Here is a 19,836-nt window from a genome sequence, read left to right as displayed (position 1 = left end):
ACCATCCCATGGCTTTAGTCCTTATGTACTGCACACTGTCTCCTGTACAAAGGGCACAGTGTTTCTGCTTCTGTGTAAGACCTAGCCCTCCACCGTGCATGGTGACATTGCTTCTCTCATCCACTCAGTTGCTTCTGCCGTTATCTCCTGTCTCTCCTGCACCATCACTTTCTCCATTCTCCTGAATCATGTCAATGAACATGCCAACATTCTGGAATACGTCTCATCTGAGAAACAAAAACACAACCTCCCTTCACCCTACATCACTCTCCAGCTATCGCCCATTTTCCTGTTTGCCTTTACAGCAAAATGCTAAAGCGTTTCTGAGCCCTCCCTTTGCTCTCTCTCTTGAACCCTCTCCACTCAGCCTTTTGTATCCTTCATACTACTGAAACTATTCTGTCTGGGTTACTAGTTACCTCATGTTGCCAAATTCAAGGTCAATTCTCAATCTAACGGCTCAACAGCATTTAGTACAATTGCCTGCTCCTTTGTGACACTTTCTTCACATGGCTTTGTGATCTGAATTTGGTTCTCTTCAGACCTTTATGCTCTGTCTCAGCCACCTTTGTAAGATCCTCCTCCTCTTCTTTGCGTCTGAATATTGACGTACTTCACAGCTCAGCCCGAGGGCCACTTTACCAGCCATGTTCGAGTGACCTCATCTCATCCTTTCCCATAGTTTTAAATACCGACTACGCATGTGTCAATACTTGTATGCCAAATGTGTATCTCCAATCATGACCTTTCTCTTGAGATCCTGGTGTTTATATCCAACTGCCTGTGAGATGTCTCTACTTGGATGGCTAATAGAAATGTCAAGTTCAATGTGTCGAAAACCAAACTCTTGATTTACTCCTTTCAGATCTGCACCTCCTCCCAGTGTTATCCTTCTTAGTTGTAAACGGAGTCATCGTTCATCCGGTTGCTCAGGCCAAAAATCTGGCTGTTAATCTTGACTCCTTTCTTCCAACTCATTAGCGAATCCTGTAGGCTCTGTCATCAAATTATATTCTGAACCTGCCAACTTCTCACTACCTCTACAGCCAGCTTTGCCTGAGAAAGCCACCATTGTTTTCCACCTTGACCACTGCCATAGTCACTGAAACCTTTATGCTCTGGCCCCTGTACGCTGTGTAGCCTCAACTCCCACTTTGCCCCTCTTCTGACTGCACTCCAGCTATACTCCATGGTGTTCCTGGATCATGCCAAGCACACTTCCACTTTAGCCAATTGCCTTTTCTCTTCCCTCTGTCTAGAATGCTCTCCTTCAAATACCTACGTGCTCACTCCGTCACTTCACTCAGATCTCCGCTTAAATGACATTCCTTCAGACAGGTCTTTGCTAAAGTACCGTGTCTCCATCACTCTCTGTCCTTCTCCCTGGCTTCATTTCTTCATACCATGAATCCCACCTGACATCACATGTTTATTTAATTACGTCTCCACCACTAGAATTTACGCTTTTTGAGGTCAGGGACTTCATATGTTTCGTTCACACTTGGATTCTCAGTCCCCAGGACAATGCCTGACACATAACGGGTGTTCGATAAATATTTATTGACTAATGATTGAATGAACAGAGCTTCCTTGTGAATTTTGGGTGGGACGAAAGCAGGATGTAAGACGACATTGACCTCTACTTACCACCTTCACTATATATTGAGAATTTTAGAACTCCAGCCTGCTCAAGTATTTTTACTAGTCGTCGCTTTCCTAAAACAATATGAATTTTCCTAGAAACCCAGATGTAAGGAGAGAAGTTGGGATGGAGGTTGTAGTTATTAAAGTTACAGTAATACTGATCTTTTATGAACAAAAGAGACCCTATCACTCCTCGGCGCAAATCTCTGTGGTTGTGTTCCACTGCACTTAGATTGCTTTAACAGTCTTTATCATGGCCACGCAATCTGGCTCCGGCATATTTCTGAACCTCATCTTGTACCAGCGCCTTTCTCATGCACCTCTCTGTAGTGCCAGCAATCTTCTCTGTATTCCCCCGAGGCACCAAGCTGCTTCCTACCTCAGGGCCTTAGCACTTGCTATGCGCTCTGCCTGACCACTTTACACACAAAGTTGGCTTTTTTTCGTTCAGAACTCAGCCTCAAAAGTCAAAACCCAAAGTGCCCCCTCCCCCCCGACCAATATGGCTATTAGCATCCTCCTTCTTTCACCCCAGGAAATCTGTTCCTTATGACTGCCTTTCCCTTATATCATTATCCGAAGTTACTTTGTTGATATTTACTTGTTTATAATGTTCATCCTCCACTAAAATGTCACCTCTGGAAAGTAGGGACCTTGTCCACCTCTCACATAGTCCCTCAGCTGGAGCCAGCCCTAAAACGGATGCTACATGAATATTTGCTGTAGAATGAAGGCGTGGACCATGTATTCGGCTGGTTGTGCTTTCGTCGGAAAGCTGCCTTCCCACCTCAGTCAGTGGGGCCTGGCCGACTTGGAGCTGTTGAAGACTCTGGCCACCTCCTTGGTTTCTCGCTGCCTGTCCCCCACCCCCCTCTCCCAGAACCTCTCAGGCCATTACCTTGATGGCCCCTGTGGCTATCTGGATATGGTGCAGCCGTCGCAGCGTACTCTCTCTGTCGATGAAGTAGGAGGCTGCCAGCTGATGCAGGGTCTCCAGGGACACGGCAGAGCTGTTCCCACTGCCCCCGACTATTGGGGCGCCTCCTGCTGTCTCTGTCTTTCGGCTCAGTTTCCGCTTGTCCACAAAAATGGTCAGGGACTCTTCTCCTATAGTGAACAATGTGTGTTCATTGGTGAGGCTTTCTGCTCCCTAATCCCCTCCCAGTAAGAAGATGAAACTCTTGGCGAGGATAGAGGGAACTAAGGAGCCCATTGCTCCCTCCTGCTGACAACTTCCCCATCACTTAGCATCTTTGGAACAATCCCATCAGACTGCCACAGAACAACAGGCGTCACTGCCTGAGAGGCCTCCTCCCATTCCTTAATTCCATAAGCCTTCCCAAAGGTCGTCCCTCTCCCATCTAGCTTACCCACTTAACATCCTCCATTGATCCCTATCTCAGGCAGTCTTCCTCCATGGGGAGTTAAATTCTTCCTCTCAAGTTGTTTATGAGTAGTTGCCATGGCTATGTCTGCTCCCTCCCGAAAGGGCAAACACTTTGAAGCTCAACATTCCCCCACCCCCATCAAACACTCAACACCTGCCACATGCCGGCAGCTGGCCTGTACCTTGGAGAGCTCCTGTTTCGTCCATCAGACAGTGAGCTAAATGTTGTACTAAATCCTGCTATCTCCTTCCCAGGGCAAAGAGAACTCTACCTCTTCAGAGCTTCTGACTCTGCCCTGGGTCTTAGCCATGGCTGCACCATCCTCATCCCCACCCTCGCCACCACCCAGCCCAGTATCATTGGAATTGGTTTGTCTGGTTACCAGTCTTTATAAAGGGGAAGCAGGAGACAGGGACTCCACAGGCATTTACTTCTTTGCCCATGGAGTTGACGACTGTAGGCAAATACTGGGATGTGGAGAAGCCTTGGGGCTAAGTGGCTCAGTCAAAAGAAAAGTGGGAGCATCCCCACTGGCGAGTGTTTAGTAGGGGTCTGTCTGTCCCCCAAGCTCCTTATCTTCCACCCCCTCCTCGGAAGGATGCTACAAGCACACAGCAATGTGTTGGAGGGATTTGGATGTCAAGACACGATACTGTTCTCAAAAGCACAAGCAAGAAAACATTTCTCAGGCAATAACAAAAGACCCGAGAAGACTATGGAGCTATACTCAGTGGGTCGGAAAGCTATTTGTCATGCTCTGGCCACTGATTCATAGAAACACGACGTTGCTTACCTCCAAGGGTGGCAGAAAGTAGGAAATGAGTGCCGTACTTTTTGATCAGGTTTTCAGTAACCTGTTGCAGGTTGGGTCTCCTCCCCAGGAGGCGGATATTCCGGATAAACTCTGGGGCAAGAGGCAATGGCAAACTGAAGAAGTCCTTCCTTTCCAGAGCCAAGTTGTTCACTTTCCAACGTGCAAACTCCCTGGAGGAAAAATCAAAGGGTAAAGAAAAGCTTGTTGTATTTTGGAACAAGAGGCACAAAGTCTGAAGTAAGTCACGTTCTTCCTCCACTGGTGTCTGCTCATCACCTCTCAGCCCACATTTCTTCAGATGGAGGCGCCCGCTGCCTGAAAGAGGCCCTCTGGCCCCTCACCTGGCCTCTCATTTCCAGGCTGTGAGAAAGCCCTGTCTCAGCTGACCTCCAGCATAACTCACTCCCATCCAGCTTTCTCACTGGAGAGGAGCTGCTCAGCTCAGGCAGTCCTGGTAATAGTGTAGAAGGTTAAACAAACAAACAATGAAAACATTGGAACCACGGTTTGCAGAGATACGATCTAGTAACAGTCGCCACTCAGTGGATGTGTCACATCACCTATCATGGCCTGAGTTACCCACTTGTAAAATCAGGAGGTTGGTCTAGAACAACAATTCTCAAACTTTGTGGTCTCAGGACCCTTCACACTCTTAAAAATGGTTAAATCCTCCATATTTATGTGGCTTATATCTATTGATAATTGCCATTTTAGAAATTAAAACTGAGAAAATTTAAATGTATCTATTGCATATAACATAAATAACATATTTTTATGACATCAACTGTGTGTTCTGAACCAAAACAAATTTACCAAGAAGAGTGGCATCACTTCCCATTTTTGCAAATCTCTTTAATATCTGGTTTAGCAGGAGAGAGCTGCATTCTCGTATGTGCTTCTGCGTTCAATCTGTTATGATCATTGTAGATATTCTTCTTTGGGGCCATACTAAACTCAACAAATGTAGTTTCTTAAAGGTTAGTTAGAGTCTAGCATCTGAAATCATATTTGATGAACTTTTCATACACTGTTACTTTAAAACCCAGCGTTCTGTACTGTACTTTAAATAGATCTTTTACCCATCATGATTTTGTAACATCATGCATTGGTCATCTGGAAAATATGTGATCACTGAATTATTCAGATATTCCACATTTTGACACTTTCCTGTATATAATATCACAATGTCATATTCATTAATAGCACCACCAATCTCATCAGAAAAGTCTTTAAATATTGGAAAGCTGTCAAGCTCATGATAACTAGTATGAGTTTTCCCAAATTCTAATTTTTGTTTGAAAGCTTAAATTTTTATCAGTGGTAACAATATTGTCAGTTGTTTTCATTGAATAGGCAGGCGCGCTTCATTATTTTTCCCTTTTGATAAAATGTCTGCCAAACACGAAAGTCTGAATAACCATAGTTTGTCTGTTGGTTGTTCAAGGAAAGATTAGTTCCATGAAAAAAAGTGGCTAGCTCAGCTCACAACTCAATCACAAAAGTATTTTTCCCTCAGAAAATAACCATTCTTTAGTAGCCTCAGACCTGCTTTATGTGTACTTCCCACTTTATCACATAATATTAAAAACAACAACAACAACATATACTCAAGGGTTAAGATCCAATGAAATTAATACAATTTACTGTTTCAAGGATATTCTTACATAAAGCTAGTGTGTGTGTGTGTGTATGTATGTATGTGTGTGTATGTAGGTGCAACTATATAATGATGAAGAAATTATGGCTACTAGTGTTATTTGGTAAGACTGCCTTTATTCAAACAAAGATGGCAGCATTTTATTGCCCATTGCTTTTGCATCTTTAATACAAATGTCAACATGGACATCCTGAAAGGAACTAAGAGGACCCACGTTTTGAAAAGCCCTATTCTAGAACATGGCAAAGTCCCTTTCCAGTTCCTTCTAGAATTTTAATCTTCATGCCTTTCTCCTCCCTGAAATGTTTGTGTTTTAAAGGGGACACATTTTGTAAGGGGAATGTTTGTCCTTGGATGAAATTTAAAGGATCGTATCAATGAGTAAGAAAGAAGTTTTCCATGGCTTCTTATATTATACTAGTAAAGACCAGTTCCACTGCCTTAGGAAACAACAAAATGTAAACTCTTTCAGTCTTCGCACCCATCCTGACTCTTATTTTCATGACCATACTAAGCCTTGGTCTAACCTCCTCCTCCCGCGCCAAAAAAATCCATGAAGTACAAATGATAAGGCTGCAGAAGAATAAAATAATTCAAAATACATAAATACCCATGCCTAATTTGAGGCTATAGAATCCCCACCGTCTAACTCCAGAGAGGAGGGGCACATCCCAAACATTACCATGGAAACAAACAAACAAACAAAAAGGATAACTAATAATTCATGATTCCAACAAAGCCTTTTAAAATTCCTGCTGTGTGGCTTTATTTATCTAAGTAGGCAAGTTCATAATAATACATTATCATTTATGTACTTTGTGCAGGATATGCTAAACTTTAATTAAAGTACCGGGTATTTGTCAAAAGTGTTTTCTATCCCAAATCCCACTGCCATGTAAACAACAGTTGCTTGATCTCCTTTCTAACTGGCTAGATAGGCAATAAAAACTTAATAGATTTTCTTTTTCTTTTTTCTTTTTTGTAAAAAGACCCAACTTCAGCTTTAAGGACACATATACTGAAAGTGAAGGAATAGAAAAAGTTATTCCATACAAATAGAAACTGAAAGAAAGCTGGTGTGACTATACTTATACCAGGCAAAATAGATTTTAAGCCAAAGACTATAAGAAGAGACAAATGAGGTCATTATATAATTATAAAAAGATCAATTTATCAAGAAGATATAACATTTGTAAATATTTATGCACCCAACATAGGAGCACCTAAATATATAAAGCACATATTAACAGATCTGAGGGGAGAACTATATGGCTATACAATAATAAATACCCTACTTTCAACAATGGATAAACCATCCAGACAGAAAATTATCAAAGAAACATTGGACTTAGATTCCATGTTAGACTAGATGGACTTAACAGATACTTTTGGAACATTCCATCCAACAGCAGTAAAATACACATTCTTCTCAAGTGCACATGAAGAATTCCCCAGGATAGATTGTATATTAAGCCACAAAACAAATTTTAATAAATTGAAAAAGACTGAAATGTTACCATGCATCTTTTCTGAGCACAATCCTATTAAATTAGAAGTTAATTAAAAGAAACCTGGAAAATTTATAAACATATGGAAATTAACCAGCATGTTCCTGAATAATCAGTGGGTCAAAGAAATGTAAAAAAGAAATCGTAAGACAAATGAAAAATGAAAACAAAAATACTAAAACTTATGGGATGCAGCAAAAGCAGTTCTAAGAGGAAAGATTATAGCAATAAATGCCTCTATTAAAAAAATAAAGATTTTAAATAAACAACCTAACTTTACAACTTAAGGAACTAGACAAGGAAAACAAACCAAGCCCAAATTTAGTAGAAGGAAGGAAGTAATAAAGATCAGAGTGGAAATGAAAGACATAGATATTTAAAAATAACAGAAGAGATCAATGAAACTAGGAGCTGTTTTTTTTTTCTTTTTAAAGATAAAAAAAGATAGACAAATCATCAACCGGACTAACCAAGAAAAAAAGGAAAAAGAACTCAAATAAATAAAACTAGAAATGAAAGAGTAGACATAATAACTGATATTGCACAAATACAAGTGATCAAAAGAGACTACTATGAACAATTATACACCAATAAATTGGATAAGTTAAAAGAAGTGGACAAATTCCTAGAAAGATATAACCTACCAAGACTGAATTATGAAGAAATAGAAAATCTGAACAGACCAAGTACTAGTATAAGGAGACTGAATCAGTAATTAAAAGCCTCCCAACAAACACAGTCCAGGACTAGACAGCTTCCCTGATGAATTCTACCAAACATTTAAAGAAGAATTAATGCAAATCTTTCTTAAACTCTTCCACAAAATAGAAGAGGAAGGAAAACTTCCAAACTCATTTTACGGGGCCAGCATTACTCTTCATACCAAAGCAGACAGGCACACTATAAGAAAAGAAAATTACGGGCCAATATCCCTGATGAACACAGATGCAAAAATTCTGAACAAAAGATTAACAGAGTTCACAGTAAAATGATCATACACCACTCTTGGAATAAATCCCACTTGATCATGGTATCTGATTTTTATTCTTAGTTTTCTTAATGTGGTGAATCACATTATTTGATTTGTGGATGTTACACCCTCGCTTCATTCCTGGAATAAGTCCTACTTGATCATGAAGAGATGGTGTAACATCCACAAATCAAATAATGTGATACACCACATTAAGAAAACTAAGAATAAAAATCATATGATCATCTAGGCAGATGCAGAAAAAGCATTTGACAAAACTCAATGTCTATTTGTGATAAAAACTCTCAACAAAGTGGGTATAGAGGGAACATAACTCAACATAATAAAGGCCATTTATGACAAGCTCACAGTGAGCGTCATACTCAATGATGAAAAGCTGAAAGCTTTTCCTCTAAGATCACTTGTATTCAATATAGTACTAGAAGTCCTAGCCAGAACAATTAGGCAAAACAAATAAAAAAACAACAACATATAAATAGAAAAGAAAGAAGTAAAATTGTCTCAATTTGTAGGTGACATGGTATTATATGAGTATGTAGAAAATCCTAAAGACTTCACAAAAAACAAACAAACAAAAAACTATTAGAACTAATAAACAAGTTCAGTAAAGTTGCAGGAAACAAAATCAATGTACAAAAATCAGTTGTGGTTGTACAAGCTACTAACAAAATATCAGAAAGAGACATTAAGGAGAGATCCCGTTTAAAATGGCATCAAAAAAGAATAAAATAACCCCAAGAAATAAATTTAACCAAGGAGGTGAAGAATATGTACACTAAAAACATTGATGGAAGAAATGCAAAAACACACAAATAAATATTTGTGGAAATATATTTCATGTTCATGAATTGGAAGAATTAATATTGTTAACAAGTCTATACTACCCAAATCAAGCTACAGATTCATTTCAATCCCTATAAAATTCCAATGGCATTTTTTCACAAAATAGAAAAAATAGTCTTAAAATTTTTATGGACCCACAAAAGACACAAATAGCCAAAGCAATCTTCAGGAAGAAGAAAAAGGCTGGAGGCGCCACACTTACTGATTTTAAACTACATTACAAAGCTATAAAAATCAAACCAGTATGGTATTAGCAACAGCCAAACAAACAACAACAACAAAAACACAGATCAATGGAACAAAATAGCCCAGAAATAAACCTATACAAATACGGTCAATTAATTCTTGACAAATGAACCAAAAATATACAATGGGGAAAGGATAGTCTCTTTGATAAATAGTAATGGAAAACTGGACAGCCTCCTGCAAAAGAATTAAACTGGATCCCTATCTTACACCACACACAAAAATCAACTCAAAATAGATTAAAGACTTGAATTTAAGACCCCCCAAACCATAAAACATATGGAAGAAAACATAGGTGATAAGCTCCTTGACATTGGTCTTGGCAACGACTTTTTAATAATCTGACACCAAATCCAACCTTCCTGTTTTGATGTAGGCCACACCTAAACTTTATTAACTAATAAAGAGTTCTTATCCTTTCATTTAGATTGCCGGGGGGGGGGGGGGAAGGCAGGTGTTCTTCCATTTCCTATATTTTCTTACAATGGTCAAAGCCCCACACTAAAAGGAAAGTCCACCTTACCATAGAGGTGACTCCCACTTTAATTAAATCTAATAAATATAAATAGGTGGTCACATTGCTTGCATGGTAACTTCATTCAGGACTGCCAAACGGTACCTCCTACAAGAAGCTTTCCCTGACCTTCCCATCCAAAAGAGCACTCTCTTTCCCTCTCCCTCTCTCCCTCTCTCCCTCTCTCCTCTCTCCCTCTCTTCCTCTCTTCCTCCCCTTCTCTCTCTCTCTCTCTCTCTCTCTCTCTCTCTCTCTCTCTCTCTCTCTTCTTTATGTATGTGTCTTTTAGCACTTATCACTACTTGATGTAATGTATTTTTAAATCCTCCTTGTCTCCCTCCAGAACATAAACTCTATGGGGTCAGGACAGATTCTGCCTTAATCAACAATAGGACAATGCTAGATGTTCTAACAACAGAATAATAGTAGATGTTGAATATATTTTTGTTGAATGATTGAATGAGAGATTCTCATATATAGTCATTTATGTTACAGCTCTCCTCGTCCTTTAGTTATTTACAGATTATTGACAACTTGATAAAAAAAGTTACAGACAAGACTACATAGAAGCAACAACCAATTGGTAATTGATCTGAAGAGAAAGTAAAGCATTATAAATGTGTATACATATCAATGGGAAAATTGGATTTATAAAAATGTAACTTATGGGCGTAATTTTGTGCATTTCTTTATATAAATCAAGGCACTGATGGCCCTATCCTTTGGTAAAATGAGTTTGGATCCTCTTCCATTGTCTTATTTGGACATGGGCAACGCCCATTGACTGTCCCTGGTCCACACTCTGAAGTCTAGTGAGCACAGAGCTCCCATTCATTGCTGTGCTTCACACCCAGCTCCAGTCCTCTGCACGGGGTCTCACAACAACTTCTATCACACTCATGGTGGTAAAGTTCTCGAAAAGAAGCAACCATCTCGGTGTTTCTCACTTTTCCTAAGTCTCCATCTTCCTTTGTCCAACATCAGACTTGGAGAATCACATGTGTTACCCAAACCAAAAAGCGTTTTGAGTACATGTTACTTAAATGAATGAGGGTATTGAAGCTCAGAAAGCTAAGTAATTTGCTAGATGCCACACGACTACCAGGAGGGAAATTGGGACTGTCAGAATTAGAAGAAACTTTTGAATACTGTTTGCCAATTTATTTTTCACATTATCGTGTACATTGAACATTCTCTTCATGTGATGCATTGAGGTCAATGAATGAGGCGTCTGAGCCCCGAGGAGACCAGCACAGGGAGTCTGGTACCCAGACCTTGTCCGATTGCCCCAGGGGTTGAGGGGATCAGTGATGGACACACCATAATCCATTTACAGCACCACCAGTGCCAGCATGCAAACCAGTTGAGACAGTCTAGTTCAATCTTATGTTGTGAGAAAACCATGAAGCAGAGAGGGAAGTGGTTTGCCTAAAGCAATATAACCAGTTGGTACCAGAACCAAAAAGCTAATGTCCTGACCCTCCCCTAGTGCTCTTGACAACAACCATGATGATGGGGACAATTACAACATTGAGACGTGGAGAGGTTACGAAAGGAACTCGCATGAAATCACACAGTACGTGGCGGAGGTGAGATTAACACCCAGGTCCATTATATGCCACTGTTTTCTCTGGTGAAGATTAGGTTAAGTGTATTTTATTGCCTATTTATTCTTTTTAAATGTTTACTATATTCTAACAAAACTATTTTCCTTACCTGGGACATTCCATTCTTCTAATTATCCATACAAAACATAAATGTACTGTATATCCAAAACACAGTGCAACATATACAACAAAGCAAAACTTTTGGATTACGGTAGTTTCAGTATACCCATTTGCAGGAGAAGTTGAGACCTAGGAAAAAATCAAGTCCACATACATAGTAAGTACCAAGGGAGGAATTGAAGGTAAAGGCCTGATTCCAACTCCTACAGCTGCTCAGGAAATTGTAACACAGAACAACAAATAACTTAGAAAACTGAATGATACAGTCTTAGGGAGCTTTTTATGAGCAAATAATAACGGTCAACATGCAATGAATTCTTAGTATGTGCCAGGTATTCCAAGCATCTTCTAAGTATCAACCAGTGTAATATTCAAAACATCCCTATGAGAGGGGAAATATAATTATCCTCATTTTATGGATGAGGAAATTGAGGCACAAATAAGTTAATTTCCCAGTAGGTAATACCCAGTAGGTGGCAGAGTGAGAATTTCAACACAGGCTGTTGGGCTCCATGATAAGAGTCTTTACCACCATGCTAATACCACCTCTCCTATGAAACACCAAGGGGTAGTCACAATTTTGTGAGTGGCAGAGAGCGAGAGAGAGAGAGAGCGAGAGAGAGAGAGAGAGAGAGAGAGAGAGAGAGAGAGAGCAAGAGAGCGCAAAAGAGAGAGAGAGAGCAAAAGAGAGAGCAAGAGAGAGAGAAGAGAGAGAGAGATGGGGGGAGAATATTTCAATGGAGAAAGAACAGATGCAGATGGATGGTGTCAAGTCAGAACGAGGCATACAGCATCTGCTGGCTTCAGGAAGGTTCAGGCTCTGAGGTGCCCAGTGGTTTTCTCTTCTACTTAGTTCCTTCCCTAGCCCTTCACTGAATCAAAATAATGGGGGAAATGTCTGTGAATGGAGTTAGAGTCAGAAAGTCGTGAAAACACGCTTATAGAACTAATTAACCTGGCTCTTTACAGCATCTGACAACCTCAGAAGAATATTGGAAGGCAGCCTGAGCTAGTCAAAGAATAAATGTTGGTTTCTGATTTTTCATTCAGTAGTTTTTTCCAGTAATAAAATAATCAAGTCTCTTTTTTTCCCTAGAAAAAAGGATATTTTCTATATATCAGTTAATTAACACACACTTCAATTAAGCCATCATCTTTGTTTAAATGAAGACATCAAGTAAATCTCCATTTCATTTTAGCCATTTCTCTTTCAAGCTTCTCCCACTGTGTTTGTTATGCAGTAAAGAGTCTGAGAAAGTAAACATTTCCAACAGCAGTGACGCCCCAATGAGAAGAAGTGCCTTTAGAACAGCAGAGGCCACTACATAAGGGCTCACAGGTTAAGCCAAAGGGGAACCAGAGCTCCCCAATGTGGACTTTACCTGGAAAAGGTGTTCATACCGCACTTCAAAAGGGTGCTTCCATAGTCTATTATAATTAATGGAAGTTTAGTTCATTTCCCATCATTTTAGATTAGCCAAGAGTGAACAACATATATTTCTGTCAAAGAAATTTCTGTCCATTTCATACCCATAAAATAATTACTAACAAAACAAAGTTTAGGAGAGGTATAATCCAGTTGGGAGGGTAAAATCCAATTTGTGAAAGCAGCTGTACATACCGACACTCAGGATATTTGAGATCTAACTCAAAATCTCTACCTATATCGATATTCTGAAGTGATTGTAGTTATCTTTTTCCCTGACTGCTGAACATTAGTGGTCCAGGTTGTCAATAAATGATGCTTCTGGTTGTACATGGGTTTAGGGATTTTCCCAGAATCCAAAGGGAATTGCTGGGGGAGAGCTAAACAACCATGCCCAGCCTTAGGCAACAGAAGCCCTGGCAAGGCCTTGGGCTTTGCAGCAAAAGGGTCTCAATGAGAATACGAAATGGCTCAAGGTGTTCCTAATAGGAAAGATGGAAATAAAAAGGGATGTATCGCGTCACCTCTGCTGGCTCTCATGTCACCTTGCCACACTGTGTTCCTTTACATTACACAAGAACTCTGCCAATGAGAGGCCCCCACAGGGTCCTGCCATGAAAGACTCAGAAAGTGCACAACCGGGGTCTCCCATCTCAGGGGCTGTTCTCCAGCAGCTGCATGCTGAACCACCACTTTTCGGGCCACCAAGTTTCCCCCACAGAGGAGGCTTAAAGGAGTCTTAAAGGAGAGGGCACTTAAACAAAAAAGTCCATAGTTTCAAAACACAAACAGAACTATACCTCCAGTTGAGTCTGACGTCTGCTAGTAATGAGTACTACAGTCTACACTGTGGGTGGTTGTGCTGAGATCCCAACAGTCAGGTTACTCTGTTCCCAGTTTCTAATAGCTACATCTCCCATCTCTGTGTGTGAAGCACCTTTAGGCCCATTTCCAAGGCCACCGATATGGGTGTGTTTGGAAAGTCACATTTCCTGTACCCTGAGTATGCGTCTTCTTCCCCCTGTGGCACCCCTTCTTTCCACTGTGGCACCCCTTCAGGCTTGACACCATCCTATCCCAGTGTCAGTGTGCCCCTCGAATGTTAGGAGCCCATTTGGTCTTCCTGAGTTAGACTCTGGACTGTGTTGACTGGGGAGGGAATCAGTGTTGCTTCCAGCACAGCCAACCTGTCACCCCCTGCTCATTCAGGAAACCGCTCTCAGAATAGGATCTGGAACTCTGGAAAGTTGGGAGAAGTCTTAAGTCAACCATGGAGCCCAGCATGCCTAGCTCCAAGCACCTCTTTGAAAACGATGGCAGAAAGAGCCAGCTGCCGTGGTAGGATATATTGACTTTCTCTACTTTTTGGCCCTCCTGATCTATTTCTAAGAACCTCCCTTTTTGCGGGGGCTACCCTCCTGCAACCTTTAGTGTTCAAAAGAACTGCAGCACTGAAAGGGACTGAGCTATCATTCTCCAAACAGCTGTTTTGGTATGAACCATGCTTGCGAAGAAATATGATTGATTCGCCTTGAAGAATAAAGACACAAGACAAGTTACTGAATAAAATACATATTTAAGAACTTTGGAACAAAAATGATGGATTGGCCTTAAGCCAAGGACACAATTTTCTTGTCAGTTTTCCTGTGACTTGACTTTGTCTATGTAAGCTGTCAACCAGTGACCATAGGAAAATTCCTCACATACCAACCAGTTTTGGATAGATGCAAACGTCTTTGTTCTCAGAACCCACGTTTATTTTGGAGAGTTGCCTTTCCCCCACCAGCTTGAGACGTGCCAGCTTGACATAGGAAACTCAGTAAATATCACTGAGTATTGAACTGCTGATTTTTCTAGAGTTCCAGACACTAAGAAGCGTTCTCTTTCGTCACTTTTCTGCCAATATACCTCACATCTGGGGCTCTCGGTCCCTTCACAGAATGGAAGCCAACAAGCTAAGACATTACCGTCTTTCCTTTTTCATAGGACTCACATCCTTCACCTTGAAAAACTCACGTGAACAAGAATAGCCAGAGCCAACGTACATGTTGATGGATGTCAGTTATTTACCTCAGTGACTCAGCTAAGAGGGTTTTGTGTCGCCTAGCTGGACATTTTAGAGGCTGAGGGATACATCATGTTTTGGCTCCTATATAGACGGCGGTATTTCTAGACACATCACATCATCAGGAGATTTCTAGCTCAACAACAGATTACTGTAATGTACTTGGCTATTAGAGCCTGTACTGCTATAATGAATAAGACATGATTGATCTCAGCTATAAAAAGAAATTATAATAAAAACCATAATCTCTTATATTGGTGTAGAACTTTCCTTTAGTTTTTTTTTTTAATTTGTTCACAATTTTCACACATGCTCACAATTTTATCCGTATAAGGACCTCGGGAAAGAGAAAGAGGAAATACCATTCCTCTTGTACAGGTTATTCGTCTTTTACAGGTTAACAAATGAAGAGACAGAGAAGCTGAGAGAAGTGACCCAATCTCAGTTGATCAGTGGTAGAGTTTGAGAAGGACCCAGATCGTGCTACGGATGAGTTTCTGCTTTTGTCTATGACCTGTGTCAAGTTCAGAGACCACTGTCCACCTCTGTCATACTTCCCAGGAAATTCTTTTGTCTGATTTACCACAGTGGCTGGCAGAAATCCCCAGGCAGCAAGCCTTCAATCCAGAAGCCATTTGGTTAAATAATAGCTCAGCCCCTGCAACTCTAAAAGGCACGGGAGCAAAATGGAGGCCAGCCCTCCCCTGATGTCCCCGTGCCCTGTCCTTCCCACTGTCGGGAAGAATTCAAGAAGCCTGGCATGGAGGTAATTTAGCAGCCTGCTGTGTTCTCAAACAACGGCCTTAAACAATGATTGGCCAATTTCATTCTAATCTTCCCAATTTTGCTCTAATTAAAATCAAGCTGCAGCTTTCAAACAGTTTAATTAAGGCTGATTGGGAGAGATGGGGAGGGGAGACTCAAGCTTAAAGAAGATGGAGAGATCAGTGTTTGAGGAATCGCACACTGCCCTGTGGGGGTTCAGGGTCTTGGAGAGGGCACTGAGAGAGGTGTGGAATCAACATGAAATATAACAGACCCATTGGAATGGAGGACCAGTGAATCTGAGACCAGAAGGAACCGAAAAGGTAGCTACGATCTCTGTTTTCCCAGGCACAGAAACCCCAGCTCCGCTCTGACCTCCCAAGCTGCTCCCCACAGCAACTCTGTTCAGCTGTGGAGAAATGGCTCAGTTTCCCACTTTTTGCCTCCCGCTGTGCTTGTCTTTCTTTGCTCAGCAAGCTGATACCTCAAGCCATGTTTCTCCTCAGCAATGGTCCCTGGGCTTCCCATTATCTACTTAACCCTAAGAGAATTCCCACAGACTGACAGTTCCTTCCAAGTTTATTCCTTTTGCAATGAGATAGCCCTTCTAATATTTGGGCGCATTTACATTTTATGTACACCACTCTTCCTTGGACTAAATATTTTTAATTCCTTCAATACAGCTTCCAGAGCCCTCGGCCCTGATGCTCAACCATCACTGCTTGTTCAGTCAATCTAGCTTAGTCAATGCATTTCTTTTTAAAATGGCCACCAAAATTAAACACCATCCAGCAGATGTGTTCTGAGTCACTAAGAGGACACTAGGATACAATATCTGAGGATGTACATCATTACCATTGTCATTGTAACTATCATTATAGCGTCTCTTTCCTGAGCCCCTGTGTTGCCAGGCTTGGGATTGGATGCTTTACATATTTTTTAATCACACCACAATCTTACAAATGCCAGTGCAGTAGATTGAATCCTCCTTCTCGTCTGTATTAGAATGCCCTTTGATATGCGATTTTGCAGTATCACTCACTCATACGGATGGCGCTTATTTCCCTCCCCCATTGATATTGGACTTGGCTATGTGACTTTGATTTAGACAAAGGAATATGAACGGAAGTGACAGTGTGCCAGTTTGGGGCCAAGACCTCCAGAGGCATTGCATGATTCCACTCTCTCTCGCTCGCATCTCTGCACTCTCCATACAAATTGCTTTCCCCAGGTAGCTGCAGGGGCTGCCCTTTCAGCCTGTACCCCAAAATAAGCATCACTGGAGTAGAGACCGAATGCCGCCCTTGCGGACCTGTAGCTTGAAACATATCTAACTACACCAACCTACAGGTAGATGAGAATAAATGATTATTGTTTTAAGCGATTGAGTTTGGGGGTTATTTTCATATGCATAATTGTGGTAGTAGTTCACAGACACACACCACAAACTCTAGTGCTATTTTATAGCGACGTTAACTGAGGTTCAGGTAATTTATCTTAAGTGTCAGATGAAGCTAATCTATGATCTTTCTATTATACGTGTTTCCTTTATTAATGCATTTGAATATTGTATTCATTTTTTAAAAGACAAACATATTGTTGGCTAGCAGTCATCATATGGTCAGCCCACATTTGTTTTCCAACCCCAGATTTTTTTTTTCCACAGCTAAGCCAGGTTTCCTATGTCTTATATTTGTGAAGTTGACTTTTTGAACTTAAATTTAGGACTTTGCATTTCACCCTCTTCTTGCAGAGACTGGAAAGCTGTTCTCTAAGCTGTTTCTGTTTTCCTCCTGGGTTCACAGATAGACAATTCCCCCCAGCTTCCTCTGTGTTTACGTGTAGCATGTGGCAGAGTTCTGGCCAGTGGAATGTGAACCCAGGCCAAGCCCATAAGACCTCCCATGGAATCCATCATGCTCTGTCTCTCTCTTTTCTTATCTACCTGGACCCAGAGGAGGATTCTAAGGCCCTGAGGGATGACAGAGTGACAGGGTAGGATGAGACTTGGTTCTGATGGATTTCATGAAGCGACTTCCTGTTAACCTTTAACCCTTCCACAAATCACACTGGAATGGGACATGAGAAAATTAAAAAAAAAAAAAAACAATAAAAAAAAAACAAAAAACACCAACAACAGCAAACTTCCTAAGTCCCTGAGATTGGGGGACTATTTGTCTCAGCAGTCAGCCTACTGTGACTCCTTCTGCCTTGCGTGTCAATCTCATAGTCCAGCCTGGCAAAACGATCTTCACACTTGATTTTATTGCCTATCTAGATAAAGTCCCTTTCAGTTACCTGATTTTATTATCTGTGTGGTCAAACATCCATGCTCCTATTTCTCCTCAGCTCAGCAACAATCCCATGTGGGGTCTCTTTTCTTCCCTTTCTCTGAATCTACCTGGGAAATGGTGTTGGTCTTGAGGCCTTGATTTTTATGCTGTGGGGTTGTGGTGTGCAAGTCGTACTCTACAGGGGAACCACCTGTCAGTTAAGGATTTATTTTTAACTATAACTATAAAATCAATGGCTAGATGAACTCAGGCTATAGTTACAGAGAGTAGTGTGTGGATTTTCAGTGGTACATTCAATTAACATATGGAAATTGCAGCAGAAAGAGTTTGATAGAGTAAGACTGCCCTCTCTTTCTTTCCTCTTTATTCACTAATCTTTCTTCATTTCCTCTTCCTCTTCTCAAGATTCCCCTACTCTACTGTTTTTCATATATACTCTTAGAAGACCTCTCACAAAAAGAATAAGCATTTATCTTGAAATAAATCAAATTTGTTTTTGAGTTATTACCAAAGAGTTCTATTAAGTACTATTATTCTATTCATTTTGCTGGTGAGAAAAGTGAGGCACAGGTGCCAAATAACTTGTACAAGTTCACACAGTTAGAAGTAGTGGGACTGCAATTTAAGCCCATGTAGTGTGAGTCCAGAGCCTGGAGTCTCAACCACTATCTGCTTCATCTAATTCAGTCCCAGAACATCCTACTCTTTACTGAATGGTTTCATTCTCTTATCACATGCTTACACATGGCAGACATAGTACTGGGAGCTGGAGATATAAAGATGAAATAAGATTTTTCTTTGCCTGAAGGAGCTCAGAGCCAAGTGAAGAACAGAGAGAGAGAGAGAGAGAGAGAGAGAGAGAGAGAGAGAGAGAGAGGATAAGGGAAGGGAGGGGAGGAGAGGGGAGGAAAGGAGGAAGAAAATAAGATAGCTAGCATATATACGAACAGATGGAAGGGAAATCATAAGTAGGAATAACTGACTCTTGTAGGAGTCAAAAAAGACTTCATAGGCAGGTGACATTAAATGAGTTGAATGTCATTTAAAAGGTGAAAAGGAGCTTGGCTCCAGAGAAAAGGAAACAGCTTTTCATGAAGATGGATGGGACATGGAAGGACACATGTGCTCTAAAGGAGCCTTCTGTGTCCAGGCAAATCTGGAGCCATCTCTGAAACCAGAATAGAGGATAAACGGGGAGAAATGGTGCGGTATGATCAGGGGTACAGAGTCAGCATTCACTAAATATTTGTTGAAATAGCAAATGGGTGAATTTGGAAGGGACTTCCATTGTAAAAAACAAACAAACAAAAATTGCATTTGGGTTTTATTGTTTGGTCACCACGGGACCAACAGAAGCCTCTAGATCGGTTGGGTTAGAGAAAAGAGAAAAGTCCAAGTGGTGAATGATGAAGGCAGGAGAAGAGAGCAGAGGCTGGATTTGTAAGACAGCTCTGAGATGGAAGCCAAACAACTCAAATGGCGGATGGGATGGGGAAGAGGCAGGAGTTACAGTGGTCTGGCGACTGGTCATACCAGGGAGCACAGCAGAGCATGTAGGAGACAGAGTAAGTGAAAATATGAAACATGATGAGTGCAGTTGGGGCTGTGGTTTACCCCAGAAACTAAGACTGTGCATACACAATCAAATCAAGTGGGTGGTGGGTACAATTCTTTGAGAAGCTGAGGAAAAAGTTAGGATTTCCCCCACCCTGTACCCCCTACAATTCACTTAAACGAAACACCGGTATTCTTTCACCATAAGTCCAGCTCCTATTTCCAACTTTTCTTGACGCATGGATGCTTCAGTTCCAAAACAGTCACCACACTTCCTGAGGGGTGCCTGTGAGCTAGAACCACCATCACTAACCTTTGAGAACTCATAGAATGCAAAAAGTTAAACAGGTCGATGGGAAGGAAAATGCCTGATTTGAGAAACTCCAAATTGATGATGAAC

The 19,836-nt window shown here is 41.0% G+C and overlaps 1 protein-coding gene across 1 annotated transcript in view; it reads right to left on the bottom strand.

Annotated features, from left to right (window-relative positions):
* The window catches only part of BRINP2 (BMP/retinoic acid inducible neural specific 2), a 90,135-nt gene that overhangs the window by 17,344 nt on the left and 52,955 nt on the right, over positions 1-19,836 (bottom strand). The window contains exons 3-4 of the mRNA XM_019728423.3: positions 3,826-4,016; positions 2,543-2,751 (exon numbers count right to left, since the gene is read on the bottom strand). Coding sequence (XP_019583982.3) covers positions 2,543-2,751; positions 3,826-4,016 — 400 coding nt within the window. The remainder of the gene's footprint in view (positions 1-2,542; positions 2,752-3,825; positions 4,017-19,836) is intronic.

The sequence above is a fragment of the Rhinolophus sinicus genome, chromosome 11, assembly GCF_057876585.1.
Source record: "Rhinolophus sinicus isolate RSI-liver-muscle chromosome 11, RSI-T2T, whole genome shotgun sequence".
Lineage (NCBI taxonomy): Eukaryota > Metazoa > Chordata > Mammalia > Chiroptera > Rhinolophidae > Rhinolophus > Rhinolophus sinicus.
Note: the sequence above shows the minus strand (reverse complement) of the source record. Positions and strands in the feature narration are given on the sequence as shown.